This window comes from Marmota monax, unplaced genomic scaffold (assembly GCF_021218885.2).
Source record: "Marmota monax isolate L192 unplaced genomic scaffold, Marmota_monax_Labrador192_F-V1.1 WCK01_AAM20220418_F8-fsc00200, whole genome shotgun sequence".
NCBI classification, from domain to species: Eukaryota; Metazoa; Chordata; class Mammalia; order Rodentia; family Sciuridae; genus Marmota; species Marmota monax.
In genome coordinates this window covers 440,746-466,879 of record NW_026692549.1, presented here as the reverse complement: position 1 = coordinate 466,879, position 26,134 = coordinate 440,746, and the positions used below count along the sequence as shown (strand labels likewise).

The 26,134-nt window shown below is 44.7% G+C and overlaps 2 protein-coding genes across 7 annotated transcripts in view; both read right to left on the bottom strand.

The window, feature by feature from the left end:
- The window catches only part of Chfr (checkpoint with forkhead and ring finger domains), a 45,971-nt gene extending 33,830 nt beyond the window's left edge, over positions 1–12,141 (bottom strand). For both annotated transcript variants that reach the window (XM_046445882.2, XM_046445883.2), the window contains exon 1: positions 12,046–12,141. The gene's annotated coding sequence lies outside the window, so the exon portion shown is untranslated. The remainder of the gene's footprint in view (positions 1–12,045) is intronic.
- Positions 1,157–24,039, bottom strand: Znf605 (zinc finger protein 605). Of its 5 annotated transcripts, none has more exons than XM_046445876.2 (6): positions 23,829–24,039; positions 23,320–23,533; positions 19,570–19,754; positions 12,352–12,472; positions 12,046–12,138; positions 1,157–7,045 (listed from the first exon to the last, which is right to left on the bottom strand). In XM_046445876.2, the coding sequence occupies exons 3-6, from the start codon at positions 19,582–19,584 to the stop codon at positions 5,211–5,213; spliced, it is 2,064 nt and encodes a 687-aa protein (XP_046301832.1). In that variant the 5' UTR covers positions 19,585–19,754; positions 23,320–23,533; positions 23,829–24,039; the 3' UTR covers positions 1,157–5,210. The 5 variants fall into 5 exon arrangements, with proteins under 5 accessions (XP_046301832.1, XP_046301833.1, XP_046301834.1 ...); XM_046445877.2 differs by having other exon boundaries at positions 19,570–19,662; XM_046445878.2 differs by lacking the exon at positions 19,570–19,754.
- Positions 24,040–26,134: the final 2,095 nt, after the last annotated feature.

Here is a 26,134-nt window from a genome sequence, read left to right as displayed (position 1 = left end):
GTGTTTTCTCTCCTGTGTGGCATCTAGAGAGGCAAAGGGGAAAGAAAGGCATGGGGGTCTCATGGGAATCAAAGGGGGTTCAGCAGAGGCAGCGACAGGGTGAGGGGTGGGGGAAGGAGGGTGGGGTGTCACATCATGCGGCTACCTCGGGTGCAGGTGCCAGTCATGACAGTGGCTCCTGTCACTGCTGCCACAGAGCACCAATGAGATGTGGGAAGAAAAAAGAGTCATCAGTGACACCGTCTGGGCCCGGAGTTTTCCTTGTTGGGAGATTAACTGTAAATTCAATTTCGTCAGTAAATATAGAACTGTTTAGTGACCACTATTATCATATTTTCTCTAAAATTTGCTAGAATTTATAGGACTAACTGTTCTGCCACACCTGTAATGCTGTCTTTATCCTGTTCATTGTAGAAACTGACCATTTTATGAACCTTTTAAATTAACCTTTTATCTCTGATTTTCTCTCATTTATTTTTCAGTACTGGGGATTGAATCAGAGACACTCTAAACTGAGTTACACCCCCAGCTCTTTCAGTTTTATTTTGAGACAGTGTCTTGCTCCTGCTTTAGTCTCTACAGTATCTGGGATTACAGGCATGTGCCACTGTGCCTATCCTGTTGATCTGTGTCCTGTGCCTGTAAGTTGGTCTGGCAGTGTGATGTTGGGTGGGAACTTGTAGAAGAAAGCAGACTTCAGGTGTAATTTAGTTGAATTTTATCTTTTGAACTAGTCATGAGAGGTTATATTGACTACTGGGTTGATGATGCATGCCTGTAATCTCAGTGACTTGGAAGCTAAGGCAGAAGGGTTAGAAGTTCAAGGCCAGCCTCAACAAATCAGAAAGACCCTATTTCAGAATAAAAAATAAAGAGAGCTGGGGATATAGCTCAGTGGCAGAGTGGCCCTGGGTTCAAATATAAATAAATAAATAAAAGAAAGAAAAATAAATAAATAAATAGAAAAGAAAAAAGAAATTATACTGTCCGCTATGTCACAGACAAGACATCAATAGATAAAACTGGCTAAGATGATGGGAGTAGGAATCTCCTTCACTTTGTAAATGAACGCAGCTGTGAAACAATCCTGACAGAGATCATCCTATGCAAATTATAACAAGGACTACAAAACAATTACAGATAACTCAATGCTGTGTTCTACTTATACCAAATATCAAGGCATTTATTTAACCCCTTAGAGACAGAACAGAGTGATACAAAAGTTCATGAACACAGATTGCCCTGTGCTTACTGGCACTGTCCAAAGAGGAGGCCTGCATCAACGTCTGTTTCAGAAGAGATGACATGCGGGTCCAGGGTAAGGGAGCTTCGTCGCCACCCAAGGGCTGGTGAGGCAGCTGAGTTGCGGGAACCGAAGCCACACAGGGAGTTACTCACTGGCAGTCTAGTTAGCCCAGTCAGCTCCATGGGACCGTTAGCTAAGCAACTCCTTACTCTCAGAGAGGACAGGTTTCTTTCTGGCAGTGTGTGAGAGGGGACAATGGTAACTGAGGACTGGCAGAGACCACATGAGCTGCACATAAGGAACAGCAGAAAGTGGACAGGGCCTTCCAACCACACAGGGTGACTTCTAGAGCCTGTGCAACAGTTGATCTTGCTCCTGGTCCAGGATGATATAGCCAGTAATAGGGCTTCTTGGAGGTATGTGGCTGACCCAGAGGTAGCTTAAGACTTTGCAAACATTTTGTTTTCTGGTACTGAAGAGGGATTCAGTAATAACTGCAAGCCTGTTTATGTTTGTAACAGACAATAATAGACTCCAGGGCCATAAACATGAAACACACACACACCCTTTCATATTTGTTATAATTTCTACTGCATTGTTAAAATACAAAGACAAAATATTAATGTCTGGAATATGAAATCTTGACAGATATCAGTCTGTGTCCTTGAGGCACAGGTACCAGGGCTAATGCTCTCACAGTCTTAGTGCTCATTATTTAACACAATGCAGAAAACAAACCACCTTAAGGCTGGGTGTGGTGGTACAGGCCCATTATCCTTCTACCTGCGAGGCTGAGGCAGGAGGATCACAAGGCCACCCGGGCAGTTTAGCAAGACCTGTTTCACAATTAAAAAGAAAAAAAAAATAAGAAAGGCTGGCGATATAGCTCGGTGGTGGAGCTCCCCAAGTAGTGTGCTCGGGTATGCCCCACACACTCAATAGCAACTCAAGGATATTAATAAAGGGGCGATCTACAGACATCTCCAAAATGAAACCAAACCAGTGGTGGCACCCAGATCTGTATTCACCCTAGGTCTGAGGGAAAGGAGAAGGAGAGCTTAGGAAATCTTTAGCCAAAGAGGTGCCACAGCCAGAAAGGCTGTGAACTGGAAAGCCAAGCCAGTGTCCAGCAGGGAGCGGGGAGGGCGCAGAGGGTCCCTGCCCTACCGTCCCGATCTGCTCCTGGTACCTTACACTGTTCAAACCTGTGAAGAAAAACCAGTGGAGTCATCCCTAAGACAAACTCTGGGGTGCAAAGGAGAAGGAGCAATGGGCCTGGAGAGACAGAAAGCAATCAGCATATGAACACCTAGGACTTAGAGGACTCCCGAGTGTGGCTGCTGAAGGGGACTTACCCTGAGCCCCGGGAACAGCTTCCCACTTGGCTGATGGGGTCCATTCAACTACCCTTTCCCCAAAGTGCTGGGGACCAAGCCCAGGGCTGCTCTCACACTGAGCCAGCCCTTTTTCTTCTCGGAGCTTCTGCTCCTCCTGCCTCAACTTCCTGCACAGCCAGGATCACAGGCAAGGCTACTGTGCTCAGCCATGTCCAACTGCACTTAAGGGTCACCCACATGCTATGTTGCCAGACACTTCCCTTCTCATCATCTCAAACACTCAGAGTCTCTGTCATGATACAGGCTGTGAGGGCCAACTCTCCCCTCAAAGCACTCTGAAGTGCTCTCATCCACCCCTCATCACCATTCCCAGAACTCTGGGCTCCCTAGACAGATCCACACTTCCATTCTGTACTGTTCTCTGCTGCCCAGGGCTTCCTTCAGCATCTCCTATGGGCAGGTCAACCTGTGGAACAAACAATCTTCTGACTCTGAGAAGGCTTCATTTTGCCTCCATCATTTATAGATTTTTTTAAGAGAGAGAGAGAGATTTTTTTAATATTTATTTTTTTAGTTTTCAGCGGACACAACATCTTTATTTGTATGTGGTGCTGAGGATCGAACCCAGCACCGCGTGCATGCCAGGCAAGTGCGCTACCGCTTGAACCACATTCCCAGCCCTTATAGATGTTTTTGATGGAACCAGAAAACTCTACGTTGTGGGGGTTGCTGTGGTGCTTTCTTTCAGTAATTTAAGGCACCTTCCTTATCTTCTTACACAGCCCTGTCCAGATGCCCTGCTGTGATTTGTTCCTGTGTATGATTTCCCTTCTAGGTGCTTTAAAATTGTTGTCTTTTTGCAGTGCCAGGGAGGGAACCCAGCACCTCACATGTTAGGCCAGCTCTTTTCCACTGAGCTACAACCCAGCCTTTCACTAAATTTTACTTGGAAACAGAGTAGCTTGATATAGGGCTAGTCAGTCCTCTGCTAAAACAGGGCTTCTGAGAGCCCACCTGCTGCCACACGGTGACCAGCCATTCGTCTCTGGCCAGTTCCCACTTGAATTGCCCCTGCCTTGCACAGCTCCAGCTGTTCCCAGGTTTCCTACACATGTGTAAATCCTTACTCAGCCAAAGGAGTTGGGGATCCCTCAGACAGCCCCTCTCTGTTAAGCACACCTCCACATCTTCCCTGCAAACTCCAGCTATTGTGGCCCTGTGGGAATCCTTCCCTTCTCACCACAAGGCTATTCTTGGCCCCTTCCCTGTGTGGCCACCTGGAAACTGCCACTGTAGTAGGCTGGGTGACCATGAGTCAGCTCCATCTGTCTGGGACCACAGACCACATGTGTCATGTCAAGAATCATCACTGGCCAAGATGTGGAATCAACTCAGGTGTCTGTTGCTGGATGAATAAAGAAAATGTGGTATATGTGCCAACAGGATATCATTCAGACATAAAATAATGGAAATGCTGCTTTTGTTTGCAACAATGAGGTTGGAACTGGGGGTCACCAAGTAAGTGAAATGTGTCAGGCATTGAGCAATAATACCACCTGCAGAAGCCAAGTCTCCTCAAGGGAGCAGAGACCAGCCAAAATAGGTTCCCAGAGGCTGGGAAACAGTGGAGGTGGGGAAGCCAAGAGAGGGTAGCCAATGGGCCCAAGTATGTAGCTGGACAGGAGGACTGACTTCTGACATTCTGAAACACAGTAGGTTAACTATGGTTGGGAAGAGTTAGCCCTGGTTTGCAGAATTTTGATGGAAACCATGGACACTCTACCACTGAGCCACAGCCCAGCCTTTTTCATTTTTTAACTGTGGGACCCAGGCTGGCCTAAACTTGTGATCTTCTTGCCTCAGCCTCCCAAGATCCTGGTAACAGGTGTGCACCACTGCACCCAGCAACAATTAGCAATACAAATATTTCAAAATAACTAATGAATAGGATCCTGAATATTCTCAACACAAGAAATGTAAAGCTGAGCTAACAGATAGATGCCAATTACAGATATGCCTGACCTGACCATTACACACTGTATCCACACTGTAAAGCCATACTAAAACCCACAAATACATACAGTTACTATGTATCAATTAAAAACATAAATTAAAAAAAGAAAAAGCCTTTTTACATGTAGCTGTTGAAGGCAGGAACATGCTCTGATCCTGGTTACTCCACCACACACAAGAGTGAAGTCTTCACCCTTTAGCAGACATGTCTGTCTGAGACTGACAGCTGTTTGTAATGATTCCTACACAACAGACACAGTTTCCTGGCAGAATTACTTCAAAGACCCTTGGACACCAGAACTCCTCATGTAGACTCTCAAGACACAACGTCCAGCACCTCCTTTCTGATGACACCTCTGAATCCTGAGGAGTTTGCTCCCCCAGCTTTCCCTGTTGAAGTCTCTAAACATGAATCCCTGTGACCTCTGACAGAGGGTGCTGCCAACCTCACTTCCACCTTGGCTTGTCCTCACAGGGGTGCCCCAGGGAATCTTCTGGGAGAAGGCTTTTGCACAACATCTGCTTTTCAAACACTAGAAAGCTCTCGTGACTCAACTCCCTGCTAGCATGTTTCCAGCAGCTGCTATCTCAACAGGAGTCTCTCCTACCTGTCCTCAGTGGGGACATTTGACAGCAGGCAGGGGTCGGCCCTTGCTGCACTCATGTGGCGTTGGTTCTGTGTGGTCTTTCTGGTGCAATGTGAGCTGCGACCTGCTGCTGAAGCTGCCACCACACTCAGTGCATGCACAGCCTCTGCCTGCTGTGTGGCTCCTCTGGTGCCTCATGAGATGGGACTTTCTGGTGAACGATTTCCCACATTCGGCACACTTGTAGGGTCTCTCTCCTGTGTGAATTCGCTGATGGATGATAAGCTGTGCTTTCTCAAAGAAAGCTTTTGCACAATCACTGCACCCATGGGTTTTCTCTCCCGTGTGGTTTCTCTGATGTTTAATGAGCTGCACCTTCTGAACAAAGGCTTTCCCACATTCACTGCATTCGTAGGGCTTCTCCCCTGTGTGGATCCTCTGGTGCCTGAGCAGTTGTGGCTTCCAGGCAAACGCTTTCCTGCACTCACTGCATTCAAAGGGCCTCTCTCCAGTGTGGGTTCTCTGATGGTGAGTGAGACTGGACTTCTCGCTGAAGGCCTTCCCACACTCACTGCATTTGTAGGGCTTCTCGCCAGTGTGTGTTCTCTGATGCGATATCAGGCTTGACTTCTGGGTGAAAGCCTTCCCACACTCACTGCAGCCATACGGTTTCTCACCAGTGTGAGTTCTCTGGTGGGTTAGGAGCTGCGACTTTCCAAAGAAGGTCTTCCCACATTCCACGCAGCCATAGGGCTTCTCTCCAGAGTGAACTTTCTGATGCCGCATCAGCTCTGACTTCTTGAAGAAGGCCTCTTCACAATTGCGGCATCGATGGCTCTTCTCCCCCGTGTGGATTATCTGATGCTTGATAAGCTGCGGCTTTCGGATGAAAGCTTCACCACATTCCCTGCATGCATAGGGCTTCTCTCCTGTGTGAATTCTCTGATGCCTAATGAGGAGTGAGTTCCTGCTGAAGGCTTTTTTACACTCACTACACACATATGGTTTCTTGCCAGTGTGAGACCTCTGATGAGTAATGAGCTGAGACCTCCAAAAGAAAGCTTTCCCACAATCACTGCATTTATAGGGTTTCTCTCCTGTGTGTACCCTCTGATGTGTGATGAGCTTCACTTTCTGGGAGAAAGCCTTCCCACAGTCACTGCAGCTATAGGGCTTCTCTACTGCATGAGCCATCTGATGCCTTTTGAGCTGGGACTTCCTGCTGAAGGCTTTCCCACACTCACTGCACCCGTAGGGCTTCTCTCCAGTGTGAGTTCTCTGATGTAGCATGAGCAGGGACTTCCTGCTGAAAGCCTTCTGACACTCGCCACACCCGTAGGGCCTTTCCCCTGAATGTGTCCGCTGGTGCACAGTGAGCAAGGACTTCTGTGAGAAGGCCTTCCCACACTCGCTGCAAAGATAGGGCTTCTCTCCTGTGTGAGTTCTCTGGTGAATGGTCAGCTGTGACTTCCTGTGGAAAACTCTGCCACACTCCAAGCACAAGCAGACTCCCGTGTGTGTCCCACAAGCCTCGCTGCTGCTGGTTCTTCTGTGTTTCTTGTCATCACAGTATTGTACCTCTCCACAGCCTCTGTCGGGTTTCACACAAAACAGTAACTCCTTGCTGAGCTCATCAAATTTCTTTTTGCCACAGTTATTTTTTGGAATAAGAAAATCAAAAGGATGTTTCAAACTTTTTTCACCTCTGCCACATTTATGGAGTCTCATTCCTAACTGAACAAAGTTCATGCTTGAATTAAATATTTTCCCCAAAACATCACATCCATGGCCTTTCTCCATACTTTTAAGCTTGTCTTGATTATCTTGATGCCATATTTTAGAATCACTGTCTAGCCAGATTTCTAAAAAGAGGGAAAAAAGAACCACACTGTGTAACTTCCTCAGTGACTATGCTCATGAACACAGTGAGACCCACAAATACTCTCTATGTACTGGGCACTGACATATTTAATGGAAATGGGAACCGGTGTTAGAATTACAAAGGTCAAAATTATGCAGTAATCTGCAATTGTCTACTTTATGTCTGCAGCTTTGTTAGCTGCAGATTATGTAAAAAGACAAGAACAAAACCATCAGAGAGACTCATGATACGCTGAAAATGGGAACAGCAAAAGAGCGAGTCGGCACAAGAGAAGACGAACTTGGCCTGAGAAGAGCACAAGTGGGACGTCCTTCACTCCGGACAGCACTGATGTCTGTGCCACTGCTGCACTGAAAACCTCTCTGTGCCAGACAGCCACCTGGCCGTCACCTCCAGGACCCCTCCACCACTGGCACCACTTTCTGGTGATAATTTCAAGAATTCTCCAGAGCTCACGTGAACACTTTTATCTGATGCATGTTGACATTCAGACCCTTTTAACTGGATCTATAACTGAATCATAATCTACATATAAAATCTACATCATGTTATAAATTGAAATTATTCCAAACCATAAGAACTTTCTTGTATAACCTTAGTACAGCTTTTTCCATCCTACAGGTATATGTACTTGTGAGTTCCACCACATGGCTGCTTAATGAATATTGGAGTGATCTTTTAAAGGTCTGCTGACTGTTGATGACATTGTTTATAGCAACTGGGAGGCAAGATTCCCAGGAGGTACTCTGCAAGATGAAATATTTGGTGAGATTCTAAATGTAAAGCAAGTACTCTTTTTTCTTAAGAATACTTTTTGTGAGGCATCTCCTCTAATTCTCAGACATCAGAATTTCAGGGGAAGAGACACTTAGAGCTGCTGATGTGGAGGAGAATGAGAATGCTCAATGTTTCGTGCATGAGTGATGTTCACACAGTCCACTGAGAGGAGAGAAAACAGAAAGAACTCTGGAGACCAGAATCAAGAGTCACAAGCAGACACATGGAGGGGGAGAGTTTAAGAGCAAGTTGCTCTTTAAAATATAAGAAGAAATAATAATTTCAAATTAAGATCAAGAAGCAGTGTTAAGAAGTATATTTATTCAAATTAATAAGCAACCTGATATCAAGCAATAATAGAGTAGTTCACCTATGGATTTAAAGGCTTAGATATTCAATTGTATCAAAAAATCTTAAAGGAAATAAAAACATGTCATTTGGGAAGACAGGTGGACTACTGCTAGTGTTATACCACAGAACATATATGTTTCTCCATTCTGTTTCTGCCATGTGACCCCCATTACATCCTGTTTCCAAAATGACCTACTTCCTAACTGGGAGTCCAGCTTCCAATTCTAGCCTCTACTCAGCATCCAGTCACCTTTAAAAATGTAATCAGAAGCCAGGCGCAGTGGCATACCCTGTAATCCCAGTGGCTCAGGTGGCTGAGGCAGGAGGATCATGAATTCAAAACCAACCTCAGCAATGTCAAGGCGCTAAGCAACTCAGTGAGATCCTGTCTCTAAATAAAATACAAAATAGGGCTGGGGATGTGGCTCAGTGGTTGAGTGCCCCTGAGTTCAACCCCCAGAACACCCCCCACCAAAAACAATGTAACCAGGCCTTTTCATCCTCCTGCTTGAAAATTTTTTGATGCATGTCCTGTATGACTGGTTTGCTCTAACCTCTTCAATTTTATTTCACAATATTCTCATTCTTTTTTTTTTATCACAAAGACATTTTCTGCCATGGGTCCTCTGCATGTTCCATTCCTTATATTTGGCATGCTCTTCGCAGTTTTCCAGCAGGCCTGGCTCATTCAAATGTAAACATCACTTTGACAGCACACTAACAAACATCCTGTTTATTTTATGCGTAGTACTTATCAAGTTGATGATCCTCTACTTCTGTTTCTCCCTGTAGAATGTCAACTCCACGAGGATTGGGGTAAGTGGTAGTTCCCACTGGTACTTTCCTAGCTCACAGTGCAGTACATAGCTACCTCGATGTGTGGGGAGGAACACACTTGCTGAGTGCTAAAGCAGCTCCTTCCTGTAACACTGAATCTGATCATGAACTCTATACTCAATTATTGAATGCCATACAGTTCTGTATTTTCTTTTATGTTAAATTCTATGCTCCTGCATGGTTATTTCATGACTCTTATTTCCTTCTGAGTCCTCTCATTCCATATAATAGTGGTGGTTCTAAATTTTTTTAAAAAAATATTTATTTTTTAGTTTTCTTTTAGGTAGACACAATATCTTTATTTTATTTTTACGTGGTGCTGAGACTTGAACCCAGTGCCTCATGCATGCTAGGTGAGCACTCTACTACTTGAGCCACATCCCTAGCCCTACTGGTTCTAAATTAATGGGGGAATGTGAACTCTATCACTGCAGTTTTCCCAGACTCTACATACCCAGACCTGCTAGCCCCCACAGGAAGGGCCTAGACCTAGACATTCTGAAGTACTTCCCAGCATAGGTTAATACACAAGTTAAATGGAAACCCTTATACTGAACAGATATTTGACCAATAAGAAATCTCCTGATGGGCACAGTGGCACACATCTGTAACCCCAGTGACTCGGGAGGCTAAGTCTAGATGATCACAAGACAGACTCAGCAACTTGGTGAGGCCCTTAGCAATGCAGCAAGACCTTATCTCAAAATAAAAATAATAAAAAGGGGTGGGTATGTGGCTCAGTGGTCAAGCACCCTTGGGTTCAATCCCCATACTAGAAAAAAGAAAAAGAAAAATGCTAGTTGGGTGTGGTGGCGCACTCTGTGATCTCAGTGACTTGGAAGGCTGAGGCAGGAAGGTCACAAGTTTAAGGTAAGCCTGGGCAACTTAGCAAAACCCTATCTCAAAAACATAAAAGGGCTGGGAATGTACCTCAGTGGTAGAGAAACTGTGAGTTCAATCCCTAATACTAAAAACAAAAAAGAAAGAAAAAGAAAGATCCTCTTTACCTGCCTCCATAATAATAAACAAATAAAATATTAATAATTGTACCATAAATTTCACATAGAACAGAGATCAGTAAGTTCCTGGCCATCTCTATAACCTTAAGCCTAACAGTTTAAGGAATCCCAGTCAAGTCTGAAAAGGCCTCAGGTCCTATAATATAGGTGCTCAGCCGGCAAGGGCTTCAGACAAGCTGGAAGTCAAGGAGCATCCACTGGGTGGGGGGGGAGAGAAGCTCAACCAGAGGGGGGCAGTGTCTATGTGGGGAGAGCACACCCCCACCAAAGGCTCAGAGGCAGAGAGAAACATGGGGGGCACTGAGGAAGAGACTCGTCTAAATGCTCTGGGTACAGAAGAGGCACAGAAGAGGGGCTTAGTCAGGCTCTGCCACGTTCTGCTATTCTCCAGTGTAAATGGAGCTTAACAACACACAGCAGGGCAAAGGTACCAACACACAAACCCAGTGCCCCATGCATGCTAGGCAAGCATGGACACACAGCCTGCAAGGGGAGGACTGAGGCCCACTGAGAGGCCTCAAAGGCAGGGCTGCAGCGGAGGCAGGAGGCGTCTCCTGGCTGTGTCAGTGCTCAGCTCTGCTCCACACCACTTGCTCTGCCTTCCACTCTGTCTCTGCTGTAAGACACACAAGGAACCCTACCGAGGTGTGAGCATGCTGTCCCTGAGCATATGGAGCCTGATCATCTTTGTATATGATGATTGGCACCCTTGAAGCTAGTTCTCTGAAACCCCTGGGGATCTTATTTGCCTGTTGTCAACTGTGCTGTGCCTGCATAGGCACTTTGTTACTAAGTTACAAGATGAGACAGAGGCATTTATGGAGCAGAAGACTCTTGGTATGGAAAAGCACATAGACAGAGATCATCAGGGCAATGGTATCTGGTACCTGGGAGGGCAGTAATGTCATTTGTTAATTCAAAGTTTCCTTCATACTGTTAAATTAAATGAGAAGCCTTGTAAAAAATTCAATAATGACATACCTATTAAATTTCCAAAGGGAAAAAAGCCCAAATTTGTCAAATTAGAGGAAGGAAAGTAATAACTCAGAGAAGTTCTACATTAATATGAACTCAAGAGTGGTCAATGTTATTTAAAGTGAAAAAAAGTGGGTAGAGTTATGGCTCAGAAGTAGAGTGCTCGCCTAGCATGCTTGGGACACTGGGTTCGATCCTCAGCACCACATAAAAACAAAATAAAGATATTATATCCACCTATAACTAAAAAATAAAATATAAAAAAGTGAAAAAAGTTATGGATTTTTTTTTTTTTTTTTTTGGTATCGAGGATTGACTGAGGAGGACTTAACCCCTGAGGCACATCGCCAACCCTTTTTTCTATTTTATTAGAGACAGGGCCTCACTGAGTTTCTTAGGACCTTGCTAAATAGCTTAGGCCTTGCTAAATTGCAATTCAGCTCAGCCACCCAGGCTGCTGGGATTAAAGGCATGTGCCACTGCATCTGGCTAAAAATTATGCATTCTTAAGGAGGAGGACCAAAGCCTACCTCTGTAGGACGACTTGGAAGTGGGAATAAGGAAAGTAGGAACGTAAAGCAGGTAGGAAGAACTCTTTATGCAAGGAAGGGGTCCTCAATGAGTGGCCACTGTGTATGTGCTGCACAGGTGGAGGGCTTGATTCATCATAAACTGCACACAGGGGCTGGGGTTGTGACTCAGTGGTAGCGTGCTCGCCTTGCATGCATGAGGCACTGGGTTCAATCCTCAGCACCACATAAAAAAATAAAGACAATAAAGTCCATCAACAACTAAAAAAAATTTAAAATAAATAAATAAACTGCACTCAGAGAGGCCAGCAGGCTAGGGCACGGAACAGCAAAGCAAGAATCATGAAGAACTCCTGTCACTACTCTGGAGTCTATAAAGATTTAGGAATTTCAAACAGTTTATAAGCAACATTTCAAAAGTACTCACCTATTGCCAAAACCCTGAGATTTAATTTAATTCACCGTTTTCAATACATTTCATGATTTCTCACCTGAAACGTTCTGGTGTAGGGTCTCTTCATATACTGTCCATGACTCCTCTTGGTCTAGCTTGAAAACGGCATCAGGTTTAATGATTTGATAACCTGGAGATTGGAAGGAGGTGACATGGACCCAGATGCCTGAGCTGGAGTCCCTTGAGGAATGTCTTATTACAAATGCTCTGAAATAACAAGAGACTAAACACCTTTCAATTTGGTATTGGAATCAAGGAATCTCTGGCATCTGAAATGCATATGCAATCAGTGAACACCCCAGAGGCCCAGTTGGACACAGCCAATCACAGAAGGGCACCTCACCCAGGAAGAGCAGGCTGCTGTAGTTCTCCAGCATCACATCTCTGTACAGGCTCCTCTGAGTGGGGTTAAGCAGCTGCCACTCCTCCCATGTGAAGTCCACAGCCACATCCTCAAATGATATCTGAAAAGCACAATCCCGGCAAGTCTGCAGTGGTCCCACAAGGCTGTGCAGAACACAGGCTCTCCTCTGTGTGTGATAGCAGCCTTGGGCACAGCACTTTGTGCATCTTCCCTTCCTGACTCACTTCCACGGAACAGAAGGGCACAGAGTGGATGCCACTTCCAGATTAGGTTATCAGAGACTGATTCCCTACTGGGAGCTTGCTCCTTCTCTTCCTGGGGGAGGGGTATGGCAGCCATGTTGAGAGACCCAGGTGGTGTGCCTGGAAGGGACCATCTCCTCCAGCACCTCCAGAGCCCTGACAGGTCCCAAGCCACAGTAGTGTGAGGTGAATGCCTCCTGGTTTCAGCCACTGAGGTTTGGGGTGATTTGTTGTCAGCAATGGGTAATTAATAAGACACCCTAACACTGCATTATGCTTTGAAGGAGAAAGAAAAATGCCACTCAACTACTCATCATGGTGAGTGCATTCATCCATCTACCCATCCAGGAATCAGAAACTAGAACAGGTTGTCTCTAAATAAGCACAGTGGTTCTCAAAGAAGTGTCATGGGTATCTCAACCGAGCGGGAAAGCCCCAGGGCATGAAGACGTGTGCCTGGTCTGCCCTGCAGAGTGACAATAGCACCTCAGCCTCTGTGAGGACCAAGCCACTACTCCTTCCAGAGGCAGCTTTGCCTCCAAGTCAGAACAACCAGCCAGCTCTTTCAGGTATCTTGTAAAACACAAATGTTGAACAGTTAGAAACTAACAGGCACTAAAATATGAAGATGAGTGGGAAAAAACTCATGTTTTCAACACCCTTTAGACGCTCAGCAGAGACAGTGAGGTGAACAGGGCTATGAAGCAAGTGTGTGCAAGGGAGGAGACAAAATGGCCTGAGCACCGCGTGTGAGGACACTACCAGGTTAGGCTCTTCAGGGACTGGCAGGCCCCTGAGAGGTCTTGAGAGGACAATGGGAAGGGACTTCCCAGAGGCAGCAGCAGGATCGAAGCCATGAAAACAAGTGTGCTTCCCAGGCTGCCAGGAGTCCAGGAACACAGGTAGGATGGTGGGTGACCCAGTCTCTTTCAAAGTGAAAGCTGAGGCCAGAGCAGGCAGAGGCCCACATTGGTCTGGGGTGAACGTGAGCATGTGTGCCACAAGAGCTACAGAGGGTAAGAGTAAAGAAGCAAAGCATGGAGCAAGCCCAAGAACAGAGACCTGCTAGCTTACTTTCCATGGTAAAGCTGGAACAAGAAAAGGGTCACTTGGCTTTTGACTGATGAAAAATAATATCAAAAATTAATTTCTTGGGCTGGGGCTGTAGCTCAGTGGCAGAGCACTTGCCTCCCATGTGAGAGGCACTGGGTTTGATCTTAGCACCACATAAAATTCAACCAATAAAATAAAGGCATTCTATTCATCTACAACTACAAAAAAAATAAGAAAGAAAGTTAATCTTTTGCCTCAAATCTTAGTGCTACATGGAAGGGGGAAAAACTGTCTCCTGAGAAATCACAACAACAAGCTAGACTTATGTGGGTGCGTAATCTAAGTACACAGAACAGGTGTGCTTTGCAAAGACCTCAATCAGAAAGAAAGTGGCTTTAGATGGCAGTACATCAGGCCCCTGCAGAGTCAAATGTACATACTACCTAGAGAAAGGAATCCAGATGCTTCTTAAAACAAAGCATGAGGAAAAATGAGTGCAGAGTGTACAAAGAAACAAAGCATCATGACTGAGATCCATCTTAAAAACCAAAGTCCAGACCCATTAGGATATATGAAATAAAGGCTGGGGTTGTGGCTCAGTGTTAGAGCACCTGCCCAGTACGTGTAAGGCACTAGGTTCAATCCTCAGCACCACATTAAAAAAAAATTATTACATCCATCTGCAACTAAAAATTAAAATAAAATAAATATCCATAGTTCATTCAGAAAAACAAAAAAGGTCAATGAAAATATGAAACAGGACCAAAAGGGCTATGTGCATTGGCACATACTTGTGATCCCAGCAACTCAGGAGATTGAGGCAGGGGGATCACAAGTTTGAGGCCAGTCTCAGCAACTTAGCAAGATACTATCTAAAAATAAAAATAAAACAGGCTGTGGATGAAGCTCAGTGGTAGAGCACCCCTGGTTCAATCCCCAGAACCAAAAGGGGGGAAAAGAGAAAGAAAGAAAGAGAGAGAGAGAGAGAGAGAGAGAGAGAGAGAGAGAGAGAGAAGGCTGTACAACTGAGTACGCAGATCTGATGAAGAACTAAACAGAATCCTAGAAATAAAGTATGGGTGTGAAATGAAGAAATCAGCCTATAGTACACCAGATGCAAAGATGCGGGGGTCGGGGGGTGGATAGATCAGAAGAAGCTCATAGTGAGACAAAGTCACAGAAATGGAATATATAAAGCAACCCAGACTATAGCTGACTACAGTGATACATGTTAATGACAAAAACAGTTTGAACACAAAAGTTTAAAAAAAGGTAGCAACATATAAACAATAAGCAGCTGGCATGGCTTTTTTAACAAAGGCAGTAGACCTCAAGAAAAACATTATTAGACACTGCAGAAAAAGGAGGATTATCAAGTATAAAGAACACTTCAAATGGTAAAGGGTTAATTCTCAAAGAAGACACGTTGACTCTGAATGTGTATGCACCTAAAAATGGACACAACGACAGAAGTCAGCACTCTTTTCTGAGGAATGGACATGATATGCAGTCAGAAAATCGGGAAGGATGCAGATGGCCTGAACAGCAATTGGGTCAACTTGACCCAATGACTCTTAACTCTTTTTTTTTTTTTTAATTTTTTAGTTGTAGTTGGACACAATACCTTTGTTTTATTTATTTATACGCGGTGCTGAGGATCAAACCCAGGGCCTCGCATGTGCTAGGCGAGCTACAACCCCAGTCTGACTCTTAACTCTTAACTGAGAACACTTAGCCCACAAGAGCTAAGCAAACACCCTACAATGTATGCACACAGTGCCATAAGGCAACCCATAACTATTTTAAAATAAATCAAACAAAGTGTGTTCTTGGACTATGACAAAATTAACTAAAAATCAATAACATGTATCTAGAACATTTCCAAAGCCATATGTATGTGAATAAGCCACAGGTTGAATGGGAAATTATCGGGATATTATGAAAATAGTCTAAACTAAATGAAAATGAAAAGGCGACTTGTCAAATTTTGTGGGATATAGTTAAAACAATGCTTACATGAAATTTTATTAGAAAAATACTCATATATTTGAAAAGAAAAAGACCTAAAATCAATATCCCAAATTATCATTTTTAAAAATTAGAAATGTTGGGCTTAGTAGTGCATACTTGTAACCCTAGCAACTCAGAAGGCTGAGGCAGGATGATCACAAGTTTGAGGTCAGCTTCAGTAACTTAGCATGGCCATGAGCACCTTAGTGAGACTCTGTCTCAAAATGAAAAAATACAAATTGCTAGGGGTGTTGCTCAGTGGTTGAGCACTCCTGAATTCAATCCCCAGTACCAAAGCAAAACAAATGAAAACTAGAAATGCTGGGTGTGGTGGTGCACACCTGTGACCCCAGCTACTAGAGAGGCTGAGGCAGGAGGATCACAAGTTCTTTGCCAGCATCAGCAACTTAGTAAGATCATATAACCTAATGTAAAAAAAAAAAATCAAAATATTTAAAAGGATGGGGATGTAGCTCAATGGTAGAATACAGAACATTTGCACAGCATGCATGAAGTCCTGAGTTCAGTCGCTAGTACTGCAAAATATCAATCAATCAGGGACTGGAAGTATAGATCAGTGAAAGGATATGCTTAGCATGCATGAAGCCCAGGTTTTGATCCCCAGCACCACACACCTATACACACATACACAAGGAATGTAAACCAAGGGATATAATGGAAATTCCATAACCTAATAAATGATATCTATGGAAAACATACAACTAATAACATATTTTGATGGTGAGACAGAATGCTTCCCCTATAAGGATCAGAAGACAACAGGAAAGGCATCTTGCACTGTTCCTATTCAAACTCTGTATTGAAGCCTTAGCTAGTCCAGTATGGAAAAAGAAGCAGAAGGTAAAAACAAACAAACAAACAAACAAACAAAACCAAAATAAAACCCTATTCATAGATGACACGTTTGTCCATGTATAAAACGCCAAAAAAAAAAAAAAATCTGTCATGCATATACGCACTACCTCCTAGAACGGACTAGTGAACTCTGCTGGAAAACAAGAGGCCATTTCACCTGAGCCAGTGGTTTCCTGCACGCCATCAGTGAACAATGGGAACAGAACAGGTCTTATAGGGCCATTTACATCAGCCCCCAAACACAGTCAGGTACCAATATACACAGAAGGCAACACAGTAACAGTATCTGTGTGTTACTAACTGGTGACAAGAGAAATCAAAGAACATGACATCATGGACAGACACACATTCCATGCTTGGAGATGGAGTGTGGCCGGGTCATCACTTCTCCCTGAAAATGCCACGGATTTCAAACAGTCAAAGTAGCAAGTGTTGGCTCAGCAGTAGAGCGCTTGCCTGGCACGTGGCAGGCCCTAGGTTCGATCCTCAGCACCACATTAAAAAAAAAAAAGAACAAGTAAATAAAATAAAGTATTTGTTTGTTTAAAGTAGCAAGTGGCTCTGCAGGCATTAGCAAGTTGATCCTAATATGCACTTGGAAAGACAAAGGTACTGGATGGCCACATCTGGACAAAGCACTGCACTGCAGGACTCCACTTGGTTTTAAGACTCCCCATGGAGCCAGGGTAATTAGGACAGGTGGTAGTGGTGAAGGGATAGATGCACACAGCTCACTGGAACAGAACAGAACCCAGAGATAACCTCACAAACATGCTCTGCTCCAGAGTCCATTCAACAAATGATGCCACAGCAACTGTGTACCCATGAGCAAAAGGATGAACCTCCACACAGAACTTACGCTTTATGTAAGAACTTATTCAAAGTGCACTGCTGCAATCCCAGCAACCGAGAGGCTGGGGCAGGAGCACTGCAAGTTCAAAGCCAGTCTCAGCAACTTAGCAAGGCCCCTTTTCAAAATTATGAGAAGGAAGTGAGCAAAAGAAGGACTGGGCATAGTTGGGTGGTAGAACACCTGCCTAACATGTGCAAGGCCATGGGTTCTGTCCTCATCACTACAAAACAGGATAAAACAATGAGCAAAAGATCTTAACAGACACTTCACCAAAAAAGACTGGATGGAAAATAAACACATGAAAAGATGTTTGATGTCATTTGTCAAGGGAAAAATGCAAACTAAAATCATAGTAAGATACTACTATGCATATAACGAAAGGCAAAATGACAAAAAACTGATGGATGCTGGTGAGGATGTGAGCAACAGCAATTTCCACTTGCTACAGTCAGAGTGTAAGATGCACAGCAACCTTGGAAACATGTGGAGACTTTGGCAGCAGCTTATAGAGCTGAACACACTTGCCAGAAAACCCAAAAATCCCACTCCTAGGTATTGACCCAGGTGAACAGAACACTCATGGTCAAACCTACATGCAGAAGAATGCATTATTCCTAACTGCTAGCAGGTGCCAGCAACCACAGTGCCCTTCAACAAGCAGATGCTTAAACAGCTGGTGCATCATATAGGCAGACACTGCCCAAGGACAGCACTTGGGGCTAAGGGGCACACCAGCCAGTTCTAGGTCCATGACTGAAGAAGCATTATTGAATGGCTACGTGCTGTTTCTATGTTTTATTTCTTTTGAGAGGGTTCTTGCTATGCTTCCCAGGCTGGTCTTGAACTTGTGGGCAGAAGTGATCCTCCCACCTCAACCTCCCAAGTAGCCAGGACTACAGGCATGCTCCCCCATGCCCAGCTGATTTACATACTTTCAATTCCAGTCACATGACATTCTGGAAAAGAAAAAACTATGCCATGAACCAGACTGTATACAACAGACAGACCAACTGATTCAAGACTGAGGAGTACACAAAGATGAGGGGTGCCTTCTGGTAAAGGGACAGCACAGGGGCCTCCTGTTCAGGGCTCCTCTGCAGTGGCATGATTTGGCCCCATACCTGTTGCATGGACCCGACCTAACTGGCGTGCCATCTCAGGGGAAGGGGCACTTGCTTGGGCTCCTGCCTGTACCATCTCAGAGGTGAAGGATGGTGCTGCCCTTGCTCTCTGGGAGGCTTGTGGCTTTCCCTGATGACTGATGCTTCGCAGCTCAGCTAGGCCAGCTCAGCTGAGCTCCCAGCATACAAGTGAATTTCAAAACTAAGAAAACATGAAACTTTTTGCATATTTATTTGAACAACAAAATTCTTAAGAAAAATTAAGAAAATAAGGAAGGAAAAGAATGAAAGGGAGAGATAAGCAAGGTGGTCAAGAACTCCTTTTCCATGGATTAGAGCACAGATACAGCTGGAGGCAGATGCCTGCATGCGCACCTTTGCCAACAGAAGCACAAACATTTTAACCTAAACTATCAAAATTCCAACTGAGAGGATTTATAGGGACCCGGTCAACTCTGCCAGATGACTTAGTGTCCTTCCTGAAACTAGCATCTAGGTAGGATGTGTCCCTGCTTCAGTCTCTGAGGAATGGTGTTCTGTGTTCTTTAGGTTCATTCCCTTAGCTTACACTGAGGAGTTTTAAGGAGCTATCCTAGAGCACATGCTACGATGGGTGCCATCTACTATGCCACTTATCTCAAGAGCCATCACTGCTTCCTCTTGTGTTGCCATCAAGAAGTGTGCACTTCTCTCAAACACTTGGCCTGCCTTTTCCTTCCCATGGAGGACACTGTCACTCCTAGTTCCTTTTCTGCTGTGGGCTTTGGGAATGTCTGAGAAAAGCCTGCTGCTCACCTTTGTGACAATGGAGGAGCCCGTGTCTTCTTTACCTATCTTCCAACTTCAGGCTTCTGTATGGCTCTATATATTTAATAAATATAAAATTTGTGCTACTTTTGACATCTTCTTTCCCAAGTTTATCATTTATCTTTGATTATGACTTAAATGTATTTAGACCTTTCCTGTTTGTTATAAAGTCTCCTGTAAGCCTCATCACATCCACAGTGGGAAAAAAACTACTAAAGATAAACAAATAACTCACCTGTGACTCAATCATTTTCTGCTGCTCTCAGGAAACCTGCTGTTTTTGACTTCTGTCTGTTCTGACTCTGGAGAGAGGCCTCTAGTGAAAGATCTGGAAACCAATACTATATTCTCATTCTTGAGAATCTCACATGAATTCTCTGCTTATCTCACATGAATAGTTTTGTTTCTGAGAGCAATGGTCTGTGAATGCAACAGAAATGTCATTTTAGATGAGGTCACTGGTCTGGGGACCTAAATCTTAGTTTTCTCTTTCTGGGAACTCAGTCTTGTAAAACCTCGGACTAGATGTTTGGTAGACACAATCAGGGCTGTGGGCTAAGAAATGGGAGGGAGCCTTGGCTTCTGGCATATCTTCTGCACCTGGCCTGCATCTGGGCCACGTCTCTTCCACACTGCAGTAACAACCCCGGTGCCTTCCAGGAAGTGCTAGAATGAAGTTGCTCACCTCCTTGGTCCAAGCAAACACCCCCCACAGGAGCAGCACTATGGAAAACTGCTCTGAAGAGACATGAAGGGATTGTGGAAATGCAATGATGATGACTCACTCCTTCTGCAGCAATGTTTCCTGGGGCAGGAATGACTTCATTAATTTAAGTGAAATTATTTGCCTAGATGTTATAAGGCAAAATGCAACTCTTTTATAGACAGGCAGAATGGTACTTAGGAAGTGACTACTAGATTAAGATGAGGGGCTAGGGATGTAGCTCAATAGTAGAGTGCTTCCCCACCATACATGAGGCCTGGGTTCAATCCCCATTACTGTAAAACAAACACAAAAAACAACCAATAAAAAAAAGCAGTTTATAAAAGACCACAAGGTACACATCATATCATTTTAGGCAGAATTACAGGAAAATACAGAACAAGATTTAAAATAAGTACAATAAACTAAACAAACATATCCCACATCCTGATGCACACAAACAGAATTTAAGTTTCTTCACGGCCATGGACCAAGTCACTTATGTTCAACCAGATATAGAATCAGAACCAAAGACTTCAAGGGCTCAGGGTTATGCAGGAAAATCACTTTCTTCATAAGAGTAAGATTACTCTTACTATTACTAAAGGAAATGTTGAAAAAAACCTTAGCCCATAAATTTTGGGACAAGAGGGATAGAACCCTACCTCACACAACAAAACTGCTCACCAAAACTGTCCAGCACTTGCAGTTAACACCTGCTGTGTACTCGGGTGCTCCAGGCATGATGGTGTCCATCCCCAAAGTTCCTTTGTGGAAGCAGGCCACAGCAAGCCCACACTCAGTCTCCATGGGCAAGAAGCCTACAGCCTAGCATGGATGACCAAATGTGGTCAAGGAGTCAGAAGGCTCTTTTCCAGAAAACAGGTGAAACTGAGCAAGAAGACGTACAGCATGGGCTCTCTGTCCTGTGTCTCAAATAATACCAAAGGCTGCTGAGGAATGTTGTGGGAAGACCATATCAACCAAGGTCCTCATGCAGAGGGCTGAAGTTGGACATGGCCAGGGACAGAACAGACTATGGATTATAACTAGCAAGGCGGAAGTTATAGAAGGCAACACCCTGAAGCCAGGGGGGTCGCTGAAAACTTTTAAAAAGGAAACACTCAAGTAAAAGTAGTTCCTGACCAACAGTCACAAGCTACAATGAGAGGACAGAATACAAAAAATGAGTATGATTATTTAACAGAAGTTACCTGTGAGAGGCTTGTCTGGGCCCACACATGACCAACACCCATTCGGCCCTGCCTCCAGTCCCACAAACATGGGACCCCCACACATCTCTCCCTTAGTGACCACCTAAGAATCCTCCAGCTCCACATCCCAAGACCTCTGCAGATCACAAAATCCAAAAGGCCCCTCTGTAAACCTCCAGATCACACAACCACTGAACCCCATAAATTCCACTATCACTTGCCCCAGTAACCCCCTCATCCCCACAGAATCTCAATTACCAATTGCACAGCCCCATAGTCTCTTCTCAACAGGCCACCCTTCTAGGGCCTTCAGTGACATGCACTGTAGGTTCCTTAGTGACTCTCAGTGGCCTTATGATAGCTAGCATCTACAATCCTCAACCACTGACCTCAGACTGGCACAGGATTGGCATTGTGTGCCAGGATAACCAGAGAGCATGTGGCTCCCTGCCAATGGCAAACAAGCCAGAAAGCTCCAGCTTCCCTCTCATCAACACCCACAGGCCCAACTTCTCCCCCCTCACCCTTCACTCCATGCTTATCACAGACACCTACAGGCATACTAGTCATTCACCCCAACAGGCCACCCAAATATGAAACCTCATTCATGAGTCACCTGTCATCTCCGGCCTCCTTGGCTCAAGCTCCTCGGCACTCAACTCCAACCCCCTCAAGTAACAATGCCAATCCATGTAGGGCATAAATCAATGGGACCCAGAGTTTCTCCACACCCCCACCAATGATGACATGCTCAGGACTGGAGCTTCAATCCTGACCCTCCAGTGCATGCTCAGAGTACCCACGCCCTCACTTACTTGCCCTGGTGCTGGCCATTCCCTTATTTTTTATTTTTATTTTTTGTGGAACTGGGAATTGAGCCCAGGGGGTGCTCTGTCACTGAGCTATATCCCTAGCCTCCTCCTTTCTTTTGCTAAGTTGCTCAGGCTGGCACTGAACTTGTGATCCTCCTGCCTCAGCCTCTCAAGCTGCTGGGATTACAGGAGTGTGCCACCACACCTGACTAGTGTGTCAGTCATTCCTAAGTCATACTGGGCTCTCAATCACTTGGTCCCATGGCAGCCACAGAGTCATCCCTATAGCACTGAGGCCCCAATCATAGGCTTACCCAGCCCTTCAACGACTTGTCCATTTACTGACTAAAACCAAGTCAGTGAAATCCCTGTGAGTCTCAGTAAGTCCCAAAGGACGCCAACCACTCTCTCCTCCAGTTTACTTGCCCTCACAGCTGCCCAATGTGTTCTCACAGAGCCTCTCATCACTGACATCCCCAGCCTTGCTATCTTTCTTTCACTGCTGCTCCAGTCATTGAACCCCAAGGGACACCCAACCCCTTATCCCACAGGGTGCTCCTGCACATTCTCTAATTCATCCCATGTTTGCCCACCATTCACCGGCAGCCTCACAGGCTCTCCTGATGGCCACCCTGCACACAACTGATACTAAGCCGCTCCAACCACTCCAATTACTAGCCCCACTGTTCACTCACAACCCCCACCAAACCAACACTGACTTATATCCACACAGTGCCCCAATTTCTGATGCCTCCATCAAAAAATCCTCAAACACAGCCTAGAGAAGAAACTCAGCCACTCACCTCCCCTAAAACAGCAATCACTAGCAGATAAACAAATCCAGAGTAAGGAGACTTACCTCCCAGGGATTATTATGGGGTAGGAAAAGGGAAATGGGGGACCACAATAGGGAGGATGTGGGGCCCTTGGATCTACACTCATCTCTGCAAGGCAGAAAGCAGTTTCTTTCACAGAAAGGAGTAAAGAAAGTTAGAAAGAATCAGGTGAGGCAAAGTGGGATTAAAGAGTGGGGTGAACAGGATGCAAACCAGAGACTTTCTGCCTGCTGTGAGGAGAGGCTGTACGAGGGCCAAATTTCATGGAACTGGAGGAAAAAACAGTCCATGTTTGCTAACCAGATTTTTTGTCCTGCCTGATCCATGGGGTTCACTAATCACTGCTGAGGCAAAGAATGAAAATGCAGAGGATCCGTGTCTGGCTTATCACAGGCAAACAAGGGCACTCTTGGGACTTACCTAGAACGTGTACAAAAGGAGCTTCTCTGCAGTGAGCCTTTTCCTGGAGATTTCTGAACCTCCGCTGTTTTCCAGGAGCACAGAGCTCAAGTAAAACCCAACGTCTTCACAACCAACAGGACTTCCAGTTAATGAAACACACAAAACAGATACACCACAAAAGCATCCTTCCCAGCCTGCAAACGAATCACTGGCAACCAGAGTCTTAGTTAACCTACAAAGAAACCCGATAGACACAATCACGGGTCTGCGGATGCACTGGGCCCCAGCACAAAGAACTGACGCCCAAGGGCTACCCAAGGAGTCTCCCACAAGTCTTCCGAGGGCCTTGAACACTCAGCCCTCAATCCCAAATTGCCGTTTTACAGACGCGCCCCTGCCCAACCCTCAGGTGTCTACAGGTTAACTATCCACACACGTCCAACAGGCAGGTACGCCAGAGACCGCCCCGGCCCCGCCACGCCCGGGCCCCGCCACGCCCCCGCCACGCCACGACACGCGACACCCACCTCAGGGACACTTATCCACAATCCGTTCCTGCCGGAGCACGCGCTGGGGGCCTCTGGCGGGCTTCCGCGAGCCTGAATCAGAGCGGTTTCTGCACAGGGGTCACGGGAAGTACAGGCCAGACGCCGAGGCCTCCCGACGCTCAGCCTCTGTGCCGCCTGCCCCCACTCCGCTCACCATGACAGCAGGCCTCACAACGCCCAGGCCTGACGGCGGCGGAAGTGTCAGTGCAGAACTACATTTCCCAGAATCCCGCTCGCTCGGGCGGGGCTGTACTTCCCAGTCTGAGGCTTTGTTTCCAGTGGTCTCAGGCTGAGTCTGGAAGTTGCCACTTGCTTTATCCAACATTTTAATTTTGGGGTTTTATCATCATGGATTAGTGTAGATCTAATATACTCATTTAAACTGCTCTAGAATGTATTAATGAATATATATGCATAGAATTTGTCTATCAAATCATTTAAAATACTTTTTAAAATTAATATATATGTAATTTTAGTTGTTGATGTACTTTTATTTTTTATTTATTTATATGGGGTGCTGAGGATCTAACCCAATGCTTCACACATGCTAGGCAAGCACTCTGCTACTGAGCCACAATCTCAGCCCCTTAATCTACTTTTATAAATGGTGCATGAAGCATTCTTATGTTTGTCTTGATTTCATATTCAAGTTTTCTCTGATATGTAAATGAATCAGTAGCTCCAAAGGTAGATTGTAAGTTATGAGTAGCTTCAGCTTTACTAGAGTTCATCAAATAGGTCAACAAAATGGTTATATCAATTATCACTACTGTTGTAGGGAAAACGAGGCAAGGCACCAAAGATAGCAGGAAACAGTTTTATTTGGCTTCAGCCAGGTTCAGAGGGCATAGCTTTTGCTATAATCAATTAATCCTCTGAACCCCGAGTTCAGGGAGTTTCAGAGTTTTATACCCAGCATGGAAGGGGAGGGGCTCAGAAGTTCACAGTCTGCAGAGGTCACATAAAAGCAGCTTTTTTTCTTTCACTGTTTTGGGCAAGTTAACTCTTCAAGGACAACAGCTGAGAAGGGGAGAGCATCTTCTCCCCTTTCTTTGCTCCCCCTGCCAGCTGTTACCATGGAGCCCATTTGTAACTTATCTTAAAGATGTAGACATCTCTGTGAAGTCCCAGCTCAAGGCCAGAGGCCTTGTTTGCACATTTCTTCAAAGTACTATACTAGATAAGTTTGTGAAAAACTAGTAAGGGGTGTCCAGCACCTGGAGTGCTGGTATCTTTTTGGCCAGTGGCCAAGTAAAACAGGGCGACAGGAAAATAGGAGGTTTATCTACATTGAACTCTTTTGCAGAGACTCTTTTGCTGACAGTCCTAAAATCAGACTGGGTGAAGATTTCTGGAGAAGCCCAGTTAAGTCTTTTCTGTGGAGAAAGCGGGTGCCACTTCACTACCTAGAGCAGAGTCCAGGAGTTTCCATTTGTTTACTACACTATCTACGTTATTATAATGTACTTTTAACTACATTGCTTCTAATCAACTTGTTAAGATTATGAAATTTCATAATGTGTGGTCACTTTATTTGAAAAAAGCAGCTTCTCCTACAAATTCTTAAAAAAAACATTGCCTTCAGTTTTATCTGTATTCCCCTGCCTCATTCAATATTTATTTAACAGAACACTTTTAGAAAAGATTTTCAGGCAGAAAAGTTTCTTCATTTGTATTGATAGTTTTGTTACATTATTATTGGACAGAATTGTTTCATCTGTTTTGAATAAAGAGCTCATATATCTGCTATTATTGATGTGCTTCTAGTTATTTCTCTACATCTACTGTATTTTTTCCTTTATGAAGTTGGTTACCATATTTGGTGCACTGATGTTCAAAAATGCTACACAACTCTGTGACTCTCAACTCATAGTACAAAGCATTATTTTTGTATGCCTGCCATGTACAATTTATGCCATTACCATAGCCCAAACATGTTTATGTCTTTCCACTATTTCAGAATATATTGAATAACAAATTCACAAGCTACACTGCTTACATTGGTTGCAGTTTTCAGAGTATTGGAGGGTCTCTTTATAGTCATGCTCCTGGCAATCAATCACAAGTTCTTTATTCCTTTCCAGCCTTTTTTTTTAAAGTTCTTTTCTTTAATTTTTCCATTCCAGTCTTAATTGCTAATATCTTAAACACTCAAGTCAGACATCATATTGTGTGTGTGTGTGTGTGTGTGTGTGTGTACGTGCATGCCCACACACTACAAGAAGTGTTAAGTATTAAGGCAGCCACAGGGCAAAGGCACAGACCACTTGCAAATTTATTGCTGT

Bases quoted from the DNA above. Each gene is read 5' to 3' on its own strand.
- Znf605 (XM_046445876.2), bottom strand. The intron at 12,139-12,351 runs GTGAGGTGCCCT...TCCAATCTCCAG, and splicing joins CAGCAGCCTGCTCTTCCTGG to GTTATCAAATCATTAAACCT. The intron at 7,046-12,045 runs GTGAGAAATCAT...CCCTCTTTTTAG, and splicing joins CCTACACCAGAACGTTTCAG to AAATCTGGCTAGACAGTGAT.